We start from the raw sequence: 16,859 nt of genomic DNA, 5'->3' as shown, positions 1-16,859 counted from the left end.
TCGATAAGATAGGGTATGTACTTGATACATCGATACCCCCTACCCCAGTTGATGATGCTCCCATTGAAGAGATCGATGCTTACCAGAAGCATAAGTCCGATGACGATCACGTAGGATGCATCATACTTGCATCAATGACACCAGAATTGCAAAGGCAACATGAGGAGATGGATGCCTATTCTATTGTCGCACACCTGAAAGAGTTGTTTGGGAAACAGACTCGTTGCGAATGCTACGAGATATCTAAGATGTTGTATCGTTGCAGGATGCAAAAGGGCACCTCTGTGATGACACATTATGTTAAGATGATTGGCTATATTACCAAGCTTTCGAATATTGGATTTGCGATGGATCATGAACTAAGTGTCGACTTACTTCTTCAATACCTCCTAAAGAGTTATTCACGGTTCATCATGAACTACCAAATGAATGACTTGCAGACCTCTCTTGAAGAGCTTGCAAACATGCTCAAGACAGTTGAGCCCAATATGAAGAAAGAAAAGGCAATACCTGTTATTGTCATTGAGGGATCAAGGAAGAGGAAAGGGAACCCTCCCAATCCTAGATATCCCAAGAAGGGCAAGAGAGCCATGCTAGCTCAAGCAAGGGGAAGCAAGTGAAGAAGCCCAAAGGAGAATGCCACTTCTGTGGTAAAGACAGACATTGGAGAAGGAACTGCAAGGAGTACTTAGCCTCCCTTAAGAAGGGAAAAGACGGTGCTTCTACCTCTGGTATGTTCTATATTTAAATCAATACAATTTCACAGTCTGAATCTTGGGTATTGGATACCAGATGTGGATCTCATATTTGTACAAATATGCAGGAACTAAGGTAGACTAGGGATTTGAAGAAAGGAGACATAAATTTGCGAGTTGAAAATGGAGCAAGAGTTGCAGCGCTCGCAATTAGAGATTATGTTTTAAATTTTCCATCTGGGCTTGTAATAGAATTAAGGAACTGTTTGTATGTTCCAGAGATGTCTCGAAACATTATTTCTATTAGCTATCTTGTTGATGATGACTTTAATATTTCAATTAAGAACAAAGTTTGTGAGTTTTATAGAAATGAGATTTTCTATTTTTCAGGAATATCATTAAATGGGATTTATGTTTTAGATGATAAAATTTATGTATTCACAATTGATACCAAAAGACATAAGCTAGATAATTCAACTTACTTATGGCATTGTCGTTTAGGCCATATAAACAAAAGACGCATGCTTAATGTCACACCCGACCCTAAACAACCTCAATCGGCATCGGGCGTGAAAGAGAAAGATCACAATCAACACCTAAAAGTCTCCAAATTATCCAAATATCATAAACATCAAACTTTTCAAGTATTCCTCTTAGATATATATTCTAAATAAATCAATATCCTTACTACATTAGTCATTCAAGAACCTCAATATATTTACCAACTCCATTACATTAAAATTAAATACTAAAGTTCTAATAATAATTCTAACAATAAGCAATAACTTCCGATCCTCGCCTAATCGGTCGGTAACCTTTTCTCTATCCAGTACTTTCTCATCTAAAAATATTAAAACAATTTAAAAAGGTGAGACAAAAATCTCAGTAAGCAATTATCAACTACAAAAAGTACTTATACTCAAAATAACTATATTTATAGTTTAATTTTCAAAATGCATCATATAAAATTCATATTCTTCAAAATGAACATTTTATGGATTAAACCATAATAAAATACTCAAACTAGTACCTTTAACCAAATATGCAATTTAAAATATCAAGCTTGCTATCATTTCTCAAAATACCACACATAGTCAAAACGTAAATCATTGTATTAAAACACTTAATATAAAACTCATGTCCAAAATAGCTATATATATTTAGTTGTTTAAAATCTCAACTATACAAAATAAATAGGTTTGAAATTAACTATTTACTCAAATCAACTGTAAATCAATAAATACTCCATAAACCGTATTTCGGTAACTACTTCATAAATCGTATCTCAATAAATATTTCACAAACCGTATCCATCCGAGAGATAATCCCCACATGTATCAATCCCCGCAATATAATAGAATTGAGATATCTCATAATTTGCCTAGCCCGCATTTGCCATACCCGATAGGTCTTTCAACTGTGTACACAGGCCGTATTTCTCACTAAATACGGACTTTAATTAAAGCCACCTATCCGGATTACTCTTGATGGATACTAAAAATATTATAATTTCATAATATAATTTAAAAACAGATATATATATATATATATATGTAAATATATATATAACTCATAAATCAACATCATAATTTCTCAATACCTTTACTCAATCAATTTTCAAAATATTAAATCATACTTCATAAATCAAACCAAAATCACCAATAAATAATTTAAAAATATACTTATCAATATTAACTTCAATTTCTTAAAACTACACATAAATCATCATATATAAACTTTATTTCAATAAATCATAAATTCATAAAAATTGCAACTTTAACAATCTTTAATTAAAACTAAAATTTACTTTGAGAAATAAGTTTATAGAAAATCACTTTTTATTTAAATATACCATTGTTCATAAATCAATTATCAATAAAGTTTCTCAACACACTTTTCTTTGAATTTTAACTCTTCAAAATATCAAATCTTACACAAATATTAATCAAATATACTAAGTTGATCAAAACCAAACTTAAATCATGTATACATAAACATATATTATAGGTGGAAATTGACATGCAAATACATATATAATTACTTGAACTTAACTTTAAACTCATATTCAAAACTATATCATAAAAACTCAAATTAATCAAATGCATGACAAAAATCCCAACAAAAATTTGATTTTCTGGAAAATATAGAGTTGTATATACATATATATACATAAAAACTTAAAAGGGTAGTTGATAATTACTTACTTTAGCACTAATTGAGAAAATTAGCACATTAAACCCCAAATTTATCCCTCTAATCTGTCTAGGTCGAACCCAAGCTAGAAGTCTCCAAATCCAAATCACACCGACCAAAATGTGTATTAGGATGTCTAGAATCTACTGTAAAAAACTGAGCTCGATCCGACGGTGCAATCTTCGGATATCAAACAATCATTGAAGCTGGGTAAATCTTGGTGTTTGAATAAGAAAGGGAGAAGATGAAGAACAAACATTTAGGGGGAAACTATCTTGATGATGATGAGCACGAAATTAGGTGCATTGGAGTGTTAAATGTAGATTCCCAATAAGGGAAATTTTCCATTTTGGTCCCTCTATAATATTACTTCTTTTAAAATTTACCCTAAACTTTTAATTTTACACTTAAAGTATGAAATTAGTCTCCAAACTATATCCATAATACCCAATTAATTCTCCAAGCAATAAATAAATATAATGTAACATAATATTAGGGTATAATAACTAAAATTAGGGACACAGATGTGACACTTAAGCTACATCAAGATGGGCTTATAGATTCAATTGATTGTGAATCAATGGAAACATGCGAAGCGTGTTTAAAAGGAAAAATGACAAAGACACCCTTTAGCAATAAAGGCGAGCATGCATCAGACACTCTAGGATTAATACATTCGGATGTATATGGTCCTATGTCCATCCAAGCAAAAGGAGGATTCAGATACTTCATTAGCTTCATAGATGACCATACTAGATATGATTATATTTATTTAATGAAGCACAAGTCAGAAGCTTTTGAGAAATTCAAATGCTTCAAGAATGAAGTAGAAAATCAAACATGAAAGAAAATTAAGATACTTCGATCAGATCGAGGTGGTGAATATCTTTCAAATGATTTTCTGAATTATCTAACTGGATGTGGGATTTGCTCACAATGGATACCTCCTTATACACCACAACACAATGGTGTATCCGAAAGGAGAAACCGTACCTTATAGGATATGGTACGATCCATGATGAGCACAACATTACTTCCAAAGACGTTCTAGGGCTATGCCTTAGAAACTACCCTATTTACCCTAAACTGAGTACCCACCAAATCCGCCAGTTCCACACCACATGAATTGTTCATTGGTAGGAAACCTAATTTCTCCTTTATGAGAATATGGGGTTGTTCAGCATTTGTCAAGCGTATAACATCAGATAAACTGGATGCTAAATCTGATAAGTGTTTCTTTATAGGATACCCTAAGGAAACTGTAGGGTATTACTTCTATCATCCAGATGATCAGAAAAAAATAGTATCCAAACATGCAGTGTTTCTAGAGAAAGAGTTTCTTGAAGAAACACAAACGGGAAGCATAATTGAACTTGAAGAAGTTCAAGAAGAAACACCAGCTGAAACAACAGAGGTGATTGAGGAACCCGAGGCATTCCCATTAGATGAGACTCAAGTGCCATTACCTACTCGTAGATCACAAAGAGTTCGTGAACTCCCAATTAGATATGGTTTTCTAGTGGGAGATGATGAAGAGGTTCCCGTGTTAGACGATGAACCCGAGAACTACGAAGAGGCTCTTACAAGTCCAGATTCCAAAGCATGGCTTAAACCCATAAATTCTGAAATGGATTCCATGTATACCAACCATGTGTGGACTCTAGTTGATCCACCCGAAGGGATAAAACCCATTGGGTGCAGGTGGATCTTCAAGAAGAAGACAGACATGGATGGAAAGGTTAGCACCTACAAAGCTAGGTTAGTAGCGAAAGGATTCCGTCAGAAACAATGAGTTGATTATGACAAAAACTTTCTCTCTAGTAGCCATGTCCAAATCAATCAGAATTATGCTCGCTATTGCCGCTGACTACGATTATGAGATTCGGCAAATGGATGTGAAAACATCTTTCCTAAATGGAAACCTGCTTGAGGATGTATATATGATGCAACCTAAAGGTTTTACATTGAAGGATGCAACCAAGGTTTGCAAACTTCAGAGATCCATTTATGGGCTCAAGCAAGCATCAAGGAGCTGGAACAAACGTTTTGATGAAACCATAAAACAATTTGGTTTCGAACAAAACTGCGAAGAAGCTTGTATTTAAAAGAAAATTAGTGGGAGCTCAGTAGCATTTCTCATACTATATGTGGATGACATATTACTGATGGGAAATGACATAGCTCTGCTACAGTCGGTGAAAGTATGGTTATCAGGTAACTATAGAGATAGATCAAGAAGACTGCTTGGTCTTTCACAAGCTACATACATTGAAAGGTGCTAAAGTGGTTTATCATACTTGAATTGAAAAGATGTAACTTACCCATGAGACATGGGATGAAGTTAAATAATCATCAGTGTCCTAAAACGGAAGATGATAAGAAATGCATGGCTGTAATTCCGTATGCCAGTGCAATTGGTTCGATTATATATGCTATGCTTTGCACTAGACCTGATGTAGCATTCGCGTTAAGCATAACGAGTCGCTATCAAGGAAATCCAGGTGATGAACATTGGAATGCTGTCAAGAACATTCTTAAGTACTTGAGAAGGACTAAAGACATGTTCCTAGTGTACGGAGAAAGGGAACTGAAAATAGAGGGATTTTCAGATGCCATCCATATCACGGATGAGAACGATTTTAGATCCCAACCAGGATACCTATTTATCTTGAATGGGGGCACGGTCAGTTGGAAGAGTTCCAAGCAGGGAAGCATGGCTTTCTCTACGACCGAGTCTGAGTACATCGCAGCTGCGGAGGCAGCAAAAGAAGCAGTTTGGATTAAGAAGTTCATCACTGAACTTGGTGTGGCGCCTGACATTGTGAATCTCATTACTTTGTACTGTGATAACAATTGAGCCATTGCACAAGCAAAGGAACCACGGTCTCATAATGCATCCAAGCATTACCTTAAGTGATACCATCTTGTAAGGGAGATTGTTGTAAGAGGAGATGTGAGAATAGAAAGAGTACCTATAGAGGACAACGTAGCAGATCCGTTGACAAAGCCCTTAACCCAGAAAGTACATGATCGTCATCTGAGTTCTACTGGGATAAGTTGTAGAAACAATTGGCTTTAGTCCAAGTGGGAGTGTGTTGGGGTTTAGTGTCCTATAGTCAATTGTTCTAGGATATAAACCATCTGTAAATGAATTGTTCTTTATATCATTTGTTTTAATAAGATATGGTTTTCAAACTATATAAAGGCAATTACTTTTAAGAACTAAACAAGTCTAATAAAAGGAAATCCCTAAGTTTATTTAAAGTGATTATAAAGTGTTCATACAAGCATGAAGTTAGACAAAAAATTATAATAAACTAATAAACTTAAAACCACCCCAAGTCAAGTAATATGTTTTGAATAGGGATTTACATGATACTGTAAAGACTTGCATGTAACAATGTTTTCTGTCGAGGCAGAGAGCTGATCTCACAAGCTTCAGATATGCAGATATCTGGACATTTATGGATCCAGTGAAGGAGTTCATTAGGATTGGGGACCCAACTTAAGATAACAGGGTGGATGGATTTATCATATGTCACATGTTCATCACATTAGTATTAATAGGTATAAGTAATCCTCAGACTTAAAGGAATGCTAATTAGTGATTCTGGATTATGGAATGTGATACTTTGACTCTATTCAAACATGATCCATAACAGAGATGACTCTGGGGGGTGTGCGGGCAGGCCTTGGGTATCACAGGAAGTAATTGCAGAATAGTTAACATTGGATTGATAATTTGTCACTCCTGATAAATGGGAGATATGTCCAAGGATCGCTTGCGAAAGACTTGACTCTAAATCCTTGCAAGGTGATAGCTTAAGACTTGAAATATAGATTTCACTTAACCTATCTATTCGGAGTTAACTCGGCCTTTACAAGTAAAATGAACGTCTTGCTATTTGTGATTTGACATAATCCATAGTCCTAAGATTCTGTTCAAGGATGTAGTTGATAAAGGATCGAATTATACTATAACTAATGCGGAAAGTTCAGGGACGGAATCAACTTGTCTTCTTATAGCTCTGGGGGAATGTTTACGGTTCTGCTAACCATAGCCCTTGCACTCATTCTGTTATACAAAGGTTAAATGTAATTTTGGGAAATTAATTTAATGGTTGTATACGGCTAGTAGTAATAAGAACCTAATAGGTCACACATAAGACTTGGAACCAAAAAGAGGAATGGATATTAATTAATGGATGGAAACCCAACTTAGTCCACTAAGGCCCATATAGAGAGGGGGCGAAATTCATGTGTATAAACACATGTGGGAATTAATTTAATTTTGACAATTGTAATTAGATTATAATTATGGCTTAAATTAATTATAGGATAATTAAGTTAGAAGGTTTATTGTGATTAAATTACTTCTAATTATTATCCTATTAAATAAGTTAATATTATCTTTATATCTAGATATAATTATAGATAATAATAATAAGAGTATTATTCCGAATATAACTCTTAATAATTAACCTAATTCTATCTAACTAGGGTTTAGATACAAGAGGTTATTTATATCCCCCTCTATTAAAAATTTCGGTCAACCCTAATCATCTTGGAGAGTGAGAATTTCGACCCCCACCATAGAGGACGAAATCGCACTGCTTGCTTCCATTCGATTGATTTTATCTCTTCCTATTTCTCCTTGATCTTGTGTTGATTTGTTAGAGACAATCTACTTTGATTGTTTTCCTGGTTGAGATTCTAACTTGTTTGGTCTTGTGTTTTTCTTTGTGCTCGTGAACTCGAAACTAGAGTTGAGGGCACTTCGTTAGCAACGGTAGATAGTTCATCATAAAAGGTATTTCCTTCTATCCTTCCTTGTATGAAATAATTATTAACGGATCTTGGTTTAAGGAAATAGGTTAAAAAATTTATATTTCCGCTGCCAAACGTTTGCCTATTTTCCTTCAAAGTCTAACAAGTCCATGTTTAAAGTTAGATGTAAGCATGATGAGACATGTAAAAGGTGTGCTAGAGGTACTACGATACCCAATTCCGATATGTTCAGGTTTCGAAGAATGGATGAAATAAACAAACACACATGTTCCATACATCAAATGTTACCATATAACAGGCAAGCAAGGAAATGAATGATCGGTATACTACTTGTGCATAAGTTTGATCTTAAGGATATAATGTATAGACCAAAGGACATTGTTAAAGCTTTTGAGAAAGTGTATAAAATCAACATGTCTTAGATGCAATCTTGGAAAGCAATGCGTTGGGCGTCAGAAGATGTGGGGAGTTCACTAGAAGATTCATTTATGTTGTTATGGGACTACCGTGATACCTTGAAAAAATGCAATCATGGTATGATGACACATATTCAAACTGACAATGATGATCTCTTCAAGTAGTTCTTTCTGGCGGTGGGTCCTTCACTTAGAGCGTTTAAAGAACATATTCGACCTGTTCTTTATATTGACGGAGCGTTTTTCAAAGGTAAATATCTCGAGCAATTGTACATTACAGTTGGCAAAGGTGGTAATGACTAGATTTATCCCATTGCTTTTGGGGCTGGACCAAATGAAAGCAATAAGGCATGGAATTGGTTTATGACCAAGCTTAAAGAATGTATTGGGGATGTAGAGAATTTTGCCATAATCTCGGATAGACACAAGGGAATTGATTATACCATGAATTTAGTGTTTCCAAATGCAATACATGGATGTTGTTATCAACATCTAAGAATAAATGTGAAAGTTAAATTCTAGAAAATTAGAAAGATAAATGAGGTGTACTGGCGAGCCGATGCTTATAGAGTTTCTGATTTTAATGAGGCATTGTCTCGACTTCGACAACTACATGGCCCTACATCAGACTATTTAGAGCAAATTGACATCTAGAAATGGTCACATGCATACTTTCATACCTGTCGATATAACATGATGACCACAAATATAGCAGAATCATAGAATGTGGTTATACTGGGAGGAAGATGTTTACTTATCACAATGTTGGTATAGTACATTAGAGCTACTATACAAAGATGATTTTATGAGAGACAACAATTGTGAGGTATATATTTCAAATATGATATTTTCTAGAACTTGGATGTTATATATATATATATATATATATATAACAACTTTGACTTTCAGGATTATGAAAAACACATTTGTCTCATTGGGCTGAAAAGAAAATGATGAGTCATGTTGAAAAAGTTATCACTTATACGTTTTATGGAATAAATGCACACACATTTCAGATCTGAGATCGAAAAAAGGGGGAGTTGTGGACTTAAATGGAAGAACATGCACGTGTAAGAAATGACAACTTTCCCAGTTTCATTGTAAACATGTATGCAAAGTTGCGTGTGAGCATTGACTGAGTAATGCATACCAATGGGTGGATAGTTACTACACAAACAACGCGGTTAAATTATCGTACATTGAGTCTATATACCCAGTTGGATCCCAGTCGGAATGGACAAACTGTGGTCCTCCAATGAAAGTTCTCCACCTGTAAAAGGCTCTACACCTGTTGATGGACCAAGAAGTCAGAACAGAAGACCATCACAAGGTGAAGATCCAGTTCCAAGAATATGTAGCCGATGCGGGAGTACTAGCCACACTAGGTTAAATTGTCATCAATCGCTGCCAAATACAAGTCATCCTCCAAGTACAGTAGCAAGTTCTCTAAGTTCTAGGACATGATATAATAATTTTGAACTTATTGTAATAATTTTGAACTTATGAATTTCATTGTAATAATTTTGAACTCATTGTAATAAGTTTGAACTTATGAATTTCATTGTAATAATTTTGAACTTATTGTAGTAGTTTTGAACTTATGAATTTCATTGTAATAATTTTAAACTTATGAATTTCAAGAAACTAAATCAAACAACTTCGCAGATGGAAATCTAGCTTCACGGTTACATAAAATACGAGTTCGCAAATTATATCAACTGCGAAACATATATTGAACTGTGATGCCATATACTTAGCAGTTCAGGTCTTAGCACCGAGTTTCTTTTAGAAATCATGAATTTCTATTTGGTGTCTTATTTCAATAGATTTCATTGGCTCAAACTTAGGAAGTGAACCCGATTCCCTAGTGTTTTACTCTATTGTTTTAACAACAAAAGCTTTCGTCACTATAAAGAACCAAAATCAACTTAATCCAATCGTTTAGACTTCAAAAACATGTGGATAGTTAATGATTGTATGGAATCCCTGTGGGATCGATCTTTATACAAAAGTATATTGTATTACTTGGTACAATAGAGTGCACTTGCTCTAAAAAGCACGTATACGTTTTATACGCATCACACTCTATACATCAACTATCCAAACCTATAAAACAGTTCAATTGATCAATTCAAATACAATGAAAATCTAACATAAAGTAGATCAAATAAATATACGAAGCATACATGAAATGCTTGTGCTAGACCAATTAGTTGATATAGAATGGCCCTATCAATCTTACCTTTGTTGAATGCCTCAAATTTCTCCTTTCTGCTTGAACCAAATATGGCCCTTTACATCGTCTTGTACATCTCCTCCCAAGAAAATACACCCCATGGAAACTCATCCAATAGTTTCAAAAAATCAGTTAGGTCGATGATCTTAGGATCAACCGAATGATGTGGATTAGTAGTGAATAGGAGCATGTGTAAAACATACAACATAACCATGGAGACTGCATCACCGTCTTCTTCATGGCTCCAATCTGTGTTTTCGAAAGTATTGTATACGTGTTTGTGTGTTAAGCTATGGCTTCCTTCGAAGTACAGATTTCTTAATCTGTTTGCCTTCTTTAACTTACTCATTCGCTTCACATTAGGTGTCGGATCACCAAATCTCAACCAGGTGATAAGTCCGAACTCAAAATCACCGAATTTTAGTTCAAAACCTTTGACGTTGATCCGGGTTTTATGTCCTATAGAAAATTGTTTTAGGATATAAACATTTTAAATGAATTGTTCTTTTATATCATTTGTTTTAATAAGATATAGTTTGTTCTAACTATGTAAAGGCATTCATATTTTAAGAACTAATGAAGTCAAATAAAAGAAAATCCTGAAGTTTATTTAAAGTGATTATAAAGTGTTCATACAAGCATGAAGTGAGACCAAACCTTATAATAAACTAATAAACTTAAAACCACCCCAACTCAAGGAATATGTTTATATAGGGATTAACATAATACTATTGAGACTTGCATGTAATAGTGTCTTCTGTTATGAACAGAGAGCTGATACTTGTAAAATATATAGCAATTAATAGGACAAGTGTATCCTATCGCAACAAGTAGTAATTGTGCTAAGCACGAGATCGAACACATGGACTATTTGTTACAACTAGCAACCTATTGGGGGTTTTAGGTTCATATTCTGACAGAAACTAACGGTAATCACCCTAATACGCAATATGAAAATGGTCAGGATCATATAGCCTATTTACATGCATTCAGTTAACGACTTGGTTAGGCATATAACCTAGGTCATGTAAAGCATTAAGTTTATTGGTGATTAAGGCTAAAGCCGTAGCCCAGCCATGAATCCACACTCCTAGTGTCCTAGCGAGTACAAATCATGTAATCTCGGGTTAAATAATCTCCTGTCGGTTTCATATTTACCTATAATCCTATTCCCTATCGGGTTCAAAGTATTAAGCATGCATAATTTGATCAGTTAAAGACAATCATATAAACCCTAAATCCCTAATCATACATAATTATACAACCAGTTCATCCCCATCCTAGATTGGATGGCGAGTAGTTCATGAATAAACCAATCAAATGGAAACAACAAGGATTAGTAATGGAAATCATCATCAATTCAAGATGATAGCAAAAGCATAAGACAAAGAGGGGAAGAGAATTCCAAAACCCGTTTCGTCTGTTCCGATTACAAATATGGAGAGAGACTCCTTCCGTTGATAATTCCTCCGAAGAGTAGAGAAGAGAAAATAAATTACGAATGAAAATTATAGCTAGCAAAGATTGAAAGCATAAAATAAATTTTTTTTTAAAAAAATCGTGTCTCGACGAGATGTCACGAAATTTTTCGTTTTTTTTTTAAATTTTATGTCTCGACGAGACGATGCGAAAAACCCGAAAAAAAAATATTTTTTTATATACAAATCTAAACAATTATTTCAACATATTCAATTTACACAGATTATAATCGAAATAGTCCCCGACAACGGCGCCAAAAACTTGATGCTCATAAAATATATAGTAGTTAATAGGACAATTCTATCCTATCGCAACAAGTAATATTGTGCTAAGCACGATATCGAACCACAAAGACTATTTATTATAATTAGTAAATCTACCTAGAGTGATCTAATTGTTTAGAGGGTTGAATAATAGTTTGGGTTTTGAATAACTAATTAAATGAATTAAAACTATAACATAACAAAATAAAGTGAACAATTGACAGGGTAGAAGGTGAATTAATGGATGACACAATCTAGGATGAAGAATCCTTTGATTAAATCCTATGTACGGGTTTAGGGAGTTCAGATTTATATTTTACCAGTGATTGACGTTAATTGCCCTAATAGGAAAGACAAAAGTGATCAAGATTCATCTAACCTATTCACATGCATTCAACTAACAGCTTGATTAGGCATATAACTTAGGGCATGCAAAGCATTAAGTTCTTTGGCAACTAAGGCTAAAGTCGTAGCCCAGCCACGAAGCCGCACTCCTAGTGGTCTCTAGCGAGGCCAGGTTTACACAGGTTCAGCATAGATAATTCCACAGTCAGGTTCTTATCTATCTATAATCCTATCTTTGTCAAGTTTATAGGCATTAGGCACAATCAAATATACAAAACAGGCTAGTTGATCGTCATTGAGTCTCATTCTAGCAATAATCATATTCCTGACAATTTTAAGGCATTAAGCATGCATAAACTGACCAATCAAAGGCCCTAGATCCCTAATCATACATATTCATACAATCAATTTCATCCTCATCTCAGATTGGATGGGGATCAGTTCATAGACAAACTAATCATAGTAATAGGACAATAGGAATAATGGAAAAAAGCTTCAATTAAATATAAAGGTAAAAGATAAAAGGGAAAGAGAGAAATCTAGAACCCGTTTGTCTGATCCGATTACAAAAATAGAAGATGAAGTGCTTCTTCCATCAATTGTTCTTCAATAAAAGAAATAAAAACTGAAATAAATCTAACCTAGCTAGAAAGCTGGAAATCTAATCTAAAAAACTAAAATTAATTGTCTACATTGTGAAAGAGGAAGCCCTAGCGGCTCTCTGAATTATTGAATGAATGTCTCATCAAATATTAGGATTAGCTCCCTATTTATAGAGTTAGGGAGAAAACCCTAATGCATCAAGGGTGAAAAAGACATTTACATAATGTTTTAATGGGCTTTAGGGCCCAAATCCGCGAATTTCAGCAAGGGGAAGGCGCTGATGCACCTTTCCCCGCCTCGTCGAGACAAAGAGTGTCTCGACCAGATGAGGGCCTGTCTCGATGAGACAGGTAATGTCTCGACGAGACAGGTCCTAATTGGGGCGATTTTGCTTTGGCTTTTATCTGTTTAGGTCCTTGGGCTTTCGAAAGATGTTCTAATGGTCCCTGATGAATGCTAAAAGTGCTCTGGCGGTCCCTGAATAGTCCAAAAATGCTCCAAAAGGCTTGAGTCTGGTTCGAAAATGCTCGAATAGTCCCTGAAAACACCGAAAACGCCATAAATAAAGGAAAATACATAATTTAACTAAAAACTACAAATTAACATCTAAATTAACTAAAGACTAAACTAAAACAATCTAAATTAATCCTAAAAACACTATAAAATAGGGAGCTATCACATGTATTTTGAATTTAATAAAGTATCATTTGAATAACTTATAATACACGTATATGTTGTATGTTATTATTTGCAATTGAGCATGTCAGACAAAGAGTTTAAGGTAGTCCTATCATGAGAGAGACTAAGGTTAAATGGTATGGCACATCGAAGCTGAAACCTTTGTATAGTGTTGTTTTGAGCACAGACATGTGTTTCCTTTAGATTGAAGGATTTGAACACCATAATACATGTGTGCTTTGTGACCAAGATATGGAAAAAGGGAAATCTCACTTTTTTCCTAGTGTGAGACTCTCTTCGTGAAAAACAAGTTTTTTCTCGAAACGTTATCCTTGATACCCTTAACTAGTTCAAGAAGAGTAATTCATTTGGGCTATTTTAGAAGGATGCTCTCAAGAGTCAGGTGCTAATTTAGCACAAACATGAGCCAACTGCGCAAGTAAGATGAATTATTATGGAAAGAACGTAGTAAAAGACTTTACCAAGTTCACATATTGTAGTTTCATGTTTCACGAATCCGAATAGTTGTGCATGTGTGCACACTTGTGAAAATAGATAAACTGTTGAGATGATGATGGTTACAGTGGATGCGATATGAAGTCTAGGATAAAACATATTAATTCTTAATTATACACGTAATTCGGGAGGTTGTATATCTCGAACGAGTATACATCATTTGAGTTCTCGATTGTATGTCGGTTGCACGAACTATTTGCGACTATGAATGATCGTTACGTGCGAGTGGGAGATGTAGGAATAAATGGAGTAACGAGTCTGGCCTATTTACCGATCCATTTGTGGCCCACCCGTAACCTGATCTGTTAGGGTTAGGTCTTTAGGTTTAGCCTAGCTATAAATAGATATGGAGGCTAGACCTAACACACCAAATATAGTAGTTTATCCTAGGCAAAAGATCAGATACTGCACAAAGGCAATTCCTCTGTTCCCTCTCCCTGTAGCTGTCACCCCGGTGTGCTCTCTTAGTTCGTGAAACACGAAGATTGCTCCTCTTATGTAGTAACCTCCTAAATCGGTGATGGAGCCAATGTTGATTACTTCTGCTACTGTTCAACGGATTTGCACTATAAAAGATAAACCTAAATCTATTGAGTTATTTATTGATAGTTCGGGTTCATTACTTGTCCCTTTAAGGTTATAGAAATATTTAATTATGGCTATCAAAGCCTTCGGAAAATATATATATTAAAATTATCAAAATATACAAATAATTGGTTTTTTTTGTAAAAATAAATAAAGCATTCCCCCATCAATTAAAATTGTATAAACAATTTAACAAATTTTTATATTTAAAAATAATTTAATTTGATTTATCATTTATTTATTTAAATTATTATATCCCGTATTATTGTATGTACAACTTCTCATTTGTCCTCTTATTACTATCATATGTGTGGGTTTAGGGAAGCTTATGCGTGGAGGATCGATCATGTCCTTGGCCTTTGTTTTGCCACGCCTCGTGTCTAAATCTAAGTTTTCTTCTTTCTATTCGGTTGCATTATTATTATTATTTTTACTAGAAATATATTATGGAGGAGAAATAGCGTGTTCTTATTAAGCCAAAATTTACATTTGAAGTTGGTTTACTCAAAGCGGGCCGAAATTGAAAATAAAAAAGAAAAAACCTGGAGTCCTATAAATATGAGGAAAGTAGTAACTGTATCAAAATGAAGAGAAAGTGAAAATGGTAGTCCTTTCGAAGCCAGAAACTGAACACTTGTTCTTGTCTGGAACTGGAAATGGAATACCCATAATTGAGATTGACCTCTCCAACCCCGAATCGAAAGAGCATCTTATTAAAGCCTGTGAGGAGTTTGGTTTCTTCAAGGTTATCAATCATGGAATCCCTATGGATTTCATTTCCCAATTGGAAAGTGAAGCTCTCAAATTCTTCTCTTTACCACTTTCTGAGAAGCAAGAAGCAACCTTTTTGGGTTATGGTAATAAAAGAATTGGAGACAATGGGGATGTGGGTTGGGTTGAATACCTCCTTTTTACCATCAATCAACAACATTCCAATTCTCACAACCACAACTACAACTACTTAAGGGGTGTTTTAGATGCTTACATATCAGCAGTTCAAAATCTTGCTTGTCAGATTCTGGAAATGATGGCAGAGGGATTAAGAATTCAGCCAAGAAACGTGTTGAGTAAATTTCTAAAGGATGAAGAGAGTGACTCGGTGTTCAGGCTAAATCATTATCCACCATGCGCAGAAGCAGAAGAAGTGAATAATAGGATTGGATTCGGAGAGCACACAGACCCACAAATAATATCAGTGCTAAGATCAAATAACACTACTGGATTGGAAATATCAGTTGGGAATAAAAATTGGGTACCAGTTCCAGCTGATCACAAGTCCTTCTTTATAAATGTTGGTGATTCATTACAGGTAATGACGAATGGGAGGTTCAAAAGTGTAAGACATAGAGTAGTGGCCAACAGCGTCAAATCTCGAGTATCAATGATATATTTCGGAGGACCACCTTTGAGTGAGAAAATAGCACCATTGATGAAGGGAGAACAAGGAGAAAGCTTGTACAGAGAATTTACTTGGTTTGAGTATAAGAAATCTGCTTTTAATTCTAGATTGGCTGATAATAGGCTTCGCCTTTTTCAATCCACTTTGTAATTCAATTTCATCACAATTTCTCTACTGTCGGAATCCAAATTTGAAGGATGTTTATTCCATACGGATTCAATATATAGAAACCAAACTCATTCATATGTGAGTATAGATACAAATTCATACTTTATATGAATCCAAACTCATCTCAACCTCACCTAAGCTCACATAACTCACATTCTTTTTTCTCTTTTTGAAGAATTCACTCTCTATAACATCTTTCATTACTTATTTTATTTATTTCTAACTTGACGGTCAAGGTGTATTAAGGGGACAACTTCCAACGAATGTCACAAGATTCCACTACGGATGGCAACAGGTAGGATATCCGCGGGCAGTGCTAATCTCAAACCCTTATCCGTTTATTTTTTAACTACCCGTACCCGTCCCATTACCCTAACGGGTATATTTTTGCATCCCATACCCTTCCCATTTAATTCGCGGGTACCCACGGGCACCCTTACCCGTTAAAAATCAATAAATAAAATAAAAAATATTACAAATTTAATAAATCATTTA

At 34.7% G+C, this 16,859-nt stretch overlaps 1 protein-coding gene across 1 annotated transcript; it reads left to right on the top strand.

The window, feature by feature from the left end:
* Positions 1-15,264: 15,264 nt before the first annotated feature.
* On the top strand, positions 15,265-16,403 carry LOC136220570 (gibberellin 2-beta-dioxygenase 1-like). Its single transcript, XM_066008387.1, has one exon. The coding sequence runs from the start codon at positions 15,399-15,401 to the stop codon at positions 16,344-16,346; it is 948 nt and encodes a 315-aa protein (XP_065864459.1). The 5' UTR covers positions 15,265-15,398; the 3' UTR covers positions 16,347-16,403.
* Positions 16,404-16,859: the final 456 nt, after the last annotated feature.

Source organism: Euphorbia lathyris, chromosome 2 (assembly GCF_963576675.1).
Source record: "Euphorbia lathyris chromosome 2, ddEupLath1.1, whole genome shotgun sequence".
NCBI lineage: Eukaryota > Viridiplantae > Streptophyta > Magnoliopsida > Malpighiales > Euphorbiaceae > Euphorbia > Euphorbia lathyris.
This window is presented reverse-complemented; position numbering and strand designations above follow the sequence as displayed.